General features: G+C 38.9%; 1 protein-coding gene across 1 annotated transcript in view; it reads right to left on the bottom strand.

Moving 5' to 3' along the window:
* Positions 1-4,840: 4,840 nt before the first annotated feature.
* LOC131788234 (tetratricopeptide repeat protein 28-like) overlaps positions 4,841-6,664 on the bottom strand; it is a 14,221-nt gene continuing 12,397 nt past the window's right edge. Inside the window, exons 12-13 of the mRNA XM_066173228.1 lie at positions 5,422-6,664; positions 4,841-5,158 (exon numbers count right to left, since the gene is read on the bottom strand). The exon at positions 5,422-6,664 is cut by the window's right edge and continues 245 nt beyond it. Of these exons, the coding sequence (XP_066029325.1) occupies positions 5,147-5,158; positions 5,422-6,664 (1,255 nt within the window). The 3' untranslated portion in view covers positions 4,841-5,146. The remainder of the gene's footprint in view (positions 5,159-5,421) is intronic.

Raw genomic sequence — 6,664 nt, 5'->3', positions numbered from 1 at the left:
AGAAGTAAAAAAAAAAAGGAAATCGTTTGCTGTTCTAGATACCCTCTCTTCTCGATTTTCACTGAATGTCTGATCTCTAAAGGATGGCTTGCTGTTACTCTTCTTTCTTGCGAGACCTCAAAAAAGCAACACTCCATTGAAAAAGACTTGTTTATTCTTTTTTACAACGTCACAAAGAAACAGAGATAGGAAAAGTGACAACAGTCTGTTAACGGAGCGCTTCAGCGTTGTTTTTCGCGTAAAGTGAATTCTGAATGATGTACGTAATTTGTATTGTTAATGAAAATAATTCTCCATTGAACAAGCCTAACTGCATTTATAAATAGTAACAAAGATCCTAGTACAACCATATGGAAAAGAAAGGGTTGACATTCGTCACGAGATCGTGTTAAATAAAGATCCTCCCCTCCCCCACATACAAAATTCGTCTTGCTCGTATTAAACCCCGTGTGCCTTTCTACAGGCAAAACTCTTCGTTGAGCCATAGGGGTATTATGAAGAAAACGTTGCTCCATGCCTGCCTATTCGGCTAGATTCGCTTGTGACGTTCGTAGGGTAAGAGAGTGTTCCAGCTAACTTACATGAAAAATGTTGACATGAACTAGAACGAATATTATCCAAGGATCAGATGTTATCAACAGATGATAAGAAGGTTATTTTTTTTTAGATATGGAATTTAAAATAGTATAATGATGAATCTGAAAGTAACGCGTTGAACTTCTCCTCCCCGGAAGAGAATATAAACTGCAGTTTATATTCCCTTGCTGACACAGCAACCGGTCAAGTCGCCTGAGAGTCATCTCGCCCGAAGTTATGTCCTTCGAAACCTGAGTCATGTTGACTTTGACTACACAGAAATCGATCGTATGCTCGGAATTGAAATATGTTTGAGTAACGATCCTAAAAGCGTTGTTCGTTTCTAACAACAAAGGGAAGCGTTCTCCGTTTCTGACAAAAAATGAAGCGTTGTTCGTTTGGTATGTACTCGTTTCTTACTCACGGACATTTCGTAAGCTTGGGCAACTCTTTCTTGTGTCTTAAAATGCTATGAAGACTTTGACTACACAGAAATCGATTGTATAGTCAGAATTGAAATATGTTTGAGTAACGACTATAAAAGCGTTGTTCATTTCTATCAACAGAGGGAAGCGTTGTTCGTTTCTATAACAACAAGTGCATGGATGCAGCGTAACATACAAGTAGAGTTCTGTTGTGTCTATTTGTGACTTTCTTAACAATAACAGATGTAAACACCTGATAAATGAATGTCGATTGTCACGTTCGATAAGTCGGTAAAAGGTAAAGCGAGTAACATACAAATAGAATTAACTTGTTGCCTTGCGTAAGGTAAATGTGATGTTTTTAAGATAACAGTCTATTGTTTATGCTTGTGACTTTTTTCACAGTAGTAGTCTGATAGCATCATTTCCCTTAGGATCAGAAGAGGCAAATAGTATGTAGTTGAGCTCTGTTTCCTCTGGCGGTCGCATGTATATTTTGATCCGATCAAAGTATATATGAAGAGGGTAAAGCTAGCTACAATACGAATACGAACTGATCAAAATGAGCATTCATCCTCTGTTACATTGAGTGAGATGATGAAGTTAGACAACGTCAACAAGCCCTACAGTGCGACGTTTACGGTCGATCATATGGCCTCTCTGACCATATGATCGATTTCTGTATAGTCAAAGTCTTCATGTATGTGTTTACGAACGTTCAATCGAAGTTTTCCTCTCTCTCTATTTTTTTTTTTGGTTGTTTTTACTTAGAATGCGCGAAATCTGCTGATAAATCGAAAAATGTCCATTTCTCGTCTTCTTTGGGACGACCGATAGAAACTTCACGGAGAAATACAGTGTCACGCCATCGTGACAACGTACATGTTTATTACAAATTACTGGTGTAAGGATAGTTTCGTGTAGCTCAGCCGACTTCAACATGTTGTAAATGACATACACGTATAAAAGTGTATCTTCAGAGGACTTCGGATCGCTCAAATTCCCATGAAAGAAGGTGCAGCACTCGGAATCTGGATGATATGCACACGATTTGAGGTATATGTTTGTAGTTACGTCGAGTAATCCTCCGGCATGAAGGTTGATCAATTTTTATTAAAAGGTGACAACCAGAGGCGAGATTTCTCTTCAGGATATTGCTCATAAGATAACATTCTTTCAAAACCTTGCATGTTTCATTTGTCTGAAACATTTGTTGTTGAGAACATTAGATGTAAAGATCGCCAAATTATGCAATATCTGATTTTTGAGCTTCGTTCGCGAATTGCCCCTACCGACAAAAAGTAGAGGCAGGCGCGCAGAGATTTTTACATATCTAAAAACTAGAATATTATAACCAGCTAGGTGGGTATTTTCAGTTCAAGAATCGTTGTACTTTTGGAGAAATTCAGATAAACGTTTTCCCTGTTTTACCCGACATCAAAAATGACCGAAACTGTACCGAGATAAATAATCTATTAGCGTGTTCACATTCACTCCCAGGGGAAATTAAGACGAATGATGTTACTATGTATGGTAGAAGTGCCAATTTGTAATGTTGTAATTAGCTTGAGATAGAGAAATAAACATTTCACTCTTTTTTTGCGACGTTTTTGGATGAAAATGAGGCCCCAGGCCTTGAACAAGCAGTCGTTGTTACCATGGCAATAAGAGTGCTGTAAACTTGAAAAAGCGCATTTTTGTGTATCCCCTCTGAGTGCCTAACTGTATGCAAAATTTGAAGGGGGTGGAAATTTTTATTTCCCAAGATGTTTGATTCTTACAGAGACTTGTTCTTAATGGTAAAAATTATGTTGTTGATTCCCTGTTTTTTTAAGGATCTTAACCCTTTAATTCCCAAGGTATCATATCAATTTAGAGAATTTGGTATTAGATCAACTTATAATCCCCTAATTGACATTTTACTGTATTCTCATCACTTCTATGCATGATATTGTATTGATATTGAGAGGAGAAATTCTCTTTTGGTCACTCATGGGAGTTCGTTTGTTTCACTGCAAGGAGCGTGAAGGATGGGAGAGTCGGTGAAAGAGATTAAGTTGGTGAGCGGTGATAGACTACGTATTCAAACCAACACGATTGTTGACGGGCATGCGCGAGAGGACCAGTTCTTGTCGACCGTGCGCTAGTTTCCCGTGCGTTGAGAATTCGCTTCTTCTCCAGCTCGGAGAGATATACTGTTTAAAGGACCATTGAGTGACATCTCACACCCTGTTTAAGAATCGATCTCCGGAAAACACAGCCTATTGGCTGAATACACATGCTGCAGTGCTTTTCGATGTATCCGCAGCCATCGCACGCAATAAGCTTTCAACTCAAATACATGTCAAAACGTACCGTCGAAATTTCGAGGGGAAATGTCGTGCCCATAGTGATTTTTTAAAATTTTTTCCGAAAATTTGCAAGGCTCACACTGCATGCGAACATTTGAGGTTGTATGCGATAGTTAAGAGCAAAATCATACGACACCCAAGTAGGCTTTAAAAGCAAAGGAAACGTCAAAAAGAACTAAACATATTTCATCGACATGTAACAAAAACAACCCTTTTGTAACCTCTTCGCACTCAATTTCTCATCTAAAAAACGTAATTGATCACATGAAAAATCAATGTGAACTTTCCTAAAGTGGGTAGATCAAGTCGAATTTTTCAACACGCCGACGATGTCTGAGAAAACGAGGAGAAAAACTTAGTCTAGGCATAACAGAGGGAAATCTTTACTTTCTGCTCCTAAATCATTAAAATTCGTCTTGTGATGTAAGCCACTGAGATTACAAGCGGGACGAGAAAGTTGCCCCCAATCTTGACATAGTTAGGAAAGGCGATGGGGTAACTGAAACTTCATACTCCCTCCCTTAGGTCAAATTGAAATGTTTTTGTAGAGACGTACCACTAAATAACTAACCAGGAGCGAAGGAACCAATTTAGAAATGAAGGGGGGTACACTGGTGGGTCAGGAACACATTTCAAATCCATTTGGCGCATTCTGGAGCACTGATTGGAGATTGAGAAGTGCGTAAGGGCGCGCGCTATTCAAAGTGATCAGATATGACCCATGAACGTTGCCAGAAATTTTCTTCATTTTGTTATTGACTTAACCCTCCCTTCCAACAAAATGTCAAACGACTTGCCTCATTTTTGACATTCAAATGCTTCTTTTTTGTACTTACGAAATAGGCAAACAACTAAATAGGAGTGACTAAATATATCACTAGGTTTCAGCTTTCTCGCACATTCTGAGCTTCTATCCATGCTTTGCATGATAAACAATCGTGAAAATGGCAGTAACAACAAAAGATTGAAACAAAACTCTTTGTAACCTCTCGTTTTACTATTGTGCGATTACTTTTAACAGCATATCTAAAATGCATCGTGATGCTTAAACAATAAGCACAATTTATGGCATTCAAACGTATAAGAAAAATCTGTTGAAATATTGTTAAAAACAAAATTATATCCTGGCCATAAAAGTAAAAATCTGTCAATTTTGGTCCCGGAAAACAATGTTTCTGATACAGAGAAAAAACTTTGATAAGCAATGACCAGGTAAAAATCCACAAAAATGTTTATCACATTCTCCATTTGACATAAACTAGGATATTCGAGTAATCAGACTATTGATTATTCTCAAAGATCTATGGATATGTTTCTAATAGCTTTATATCCTTCATCAGGAAAAAACCGATCCAGAGGAAAATCTGTACAAAAAATATTTGGAAATCATCTTAAAGACGTCTCCACTTTGACGTTTGATGTGACGCCCAAAATCTTGTCTATAATTAACAGTTTCATTCATGTTTGACTAAAAAAATGTAACTTACTTGAAATATAAATTACATGAGTATCAGTTTGAGTAAGATATCAAGGATCAAAAGACTTGAAAGTCCTTTTCCTTTAGAGTGTCCAAAATCCGTCAAGCTCGTAAGAACAGTTGAGACAGGCGAAAAGTCAAGTTTTGAAACAATAGAGATCGTTAGGGACTCTCGTTAACTTTGGCCATCTTTTGATCCTCCCTGCTTTAAAGAGAAGACTCTTGACAAAGATTTCATCGGTAGCTTACTGGTTTCTGGTCCAAAATCAACGTTGACTTCCGCGGGCTTGGTCCTTGACCTGATACAATTCCAATGTTCACTCCCTCAGCTGAAAAATAGGAGTTAAAATTCAAGAAGGATCGTTGAGTTGCCATAGGATGTTTCCCTTGGCTATGCAAAATAAAATCTATCTTTTTTTTTCGTTCATATCATGGTTCTCATCGTAAATGTGTTGCAGCGATTGCATTGCACCTCAGTTTACTCGAGCAACGAAAAATTCCTAATTCGATTGAAAGCAAAATAAAATAAAACAATTACGATTTTGATTTAAGTCACTTGGTATTGAATAAATGCTATAAACAGAGTAATTACATGGTTCGAAGTCTGAATTTCCTTGAAATCCAGGCTGACGTCATCACCAATGAGTACGAATGGTGCCCAGTACTGCACCTCTTTGAACATTTCACTCTCTCTCATGCACTTCATGGCCTGCTGGAGAGCTTCACTTGCCTTCTTGCCTCTAGAAAGTGCATCGTAGAAGAAACTCATGAACTCCAGGGTTCCCCCGTCATCAATCGCCCATAAGGTTACCACAACAGATTTAGCACCGGCACCCAAAAATGCTCGCGCGATGCCGACCACACCCTCGGCCATAACCTCCCCACGAGCGGTGTGACAACAACTTAGTACAACCAGTTGAGCCCGCAGCCCAGCTTCTAGGACATCTTTCATAGTCAATAAATAGTCTTTTTCTTCTGGCTGAGAGTTTTTCCTTGTAGTGTTTGGTGCCAAGATGACTTCTCCAGTTTCCATTTTACCGTGCGCTGCAATGTGAACTAACGCCACTGATGACATTCGTTTTAACACCTTTTCTTTTGTTGCCATTTCTCCAATAAGAGGGGAATGTTTTAGGATGCGTCCGATCATCTCCACTTCTTTCCTTGCTCCCGGAAGTTGCACCAAAAGTCCTCCCTGATAGATGATATGTTTGAAACATGGGTCGCCAACAAGCAATGCACCTCTTTTCATGTGGAATTCAGCTGGGCAATCATGAATTAGTTGCAACGTCGTCAGAGACGGAAGCACACGAATACTGAAAGAATCACTTAGATATGATGACCTCGAGTCCTCCAATGCTGCATAAGGTACAAGGCAAAATGGCCCCTCAGGAACAAAAGTTATCTCGCTGCCTTTGATCAGATCAGCAATAGGAGAAACGATGATGTCATGAAGCTTCTGTAGAGCCCTTGATTGTGAGCACCTCACATCAACTCGGATCACATCCTTAGCAACTTCCTCCTCTTTTGACGAACCAGGTGAAGGATTTTCGCATGGAACAGCATCTCTTCTGCCAATCTCCTTAAGGGCAGTTTTGTTCTGTAGCTGGATGAAAAATTGCAATTCATTCTCATATTTATAATTATTCACATGTACTTTTCTCATCTGGATATTATCTTCACAGAGAAAAACCCAGAAGTAAACGTATGGTCCATTGAGAGCCATGAAAACTGTATTTGATGGAACAGAATTCAGGGAAAGGCACGAACCGCTATTCCTTAAAGTATGATTAGGCCGATATCTTGTGTCCATAAGATCTCTTAGAGCTTGAGCACGT

This window comes from Pocillopora verrucosa, chromosome 1 (genome assembly GCF_036669915.1).
Source record: "Pocillopora verrucosa isolate sample1 chromosome 1, ASM3666991v2, whole genome shotgun sequence".
In the NCBI taxonomy this organism is placed as follows: Eukaryota; Metazoa; Cnidaria; class Anthozoa; order Scleractinia; family Pocilloporidae; genus Pocillopora; species Pocillopora verrucosa.
The sequence above is the reverse complement of the archived record's forward strand: the minus strand, read 5'-3'. Positions and strand labels throughout refer to the sequence as shown.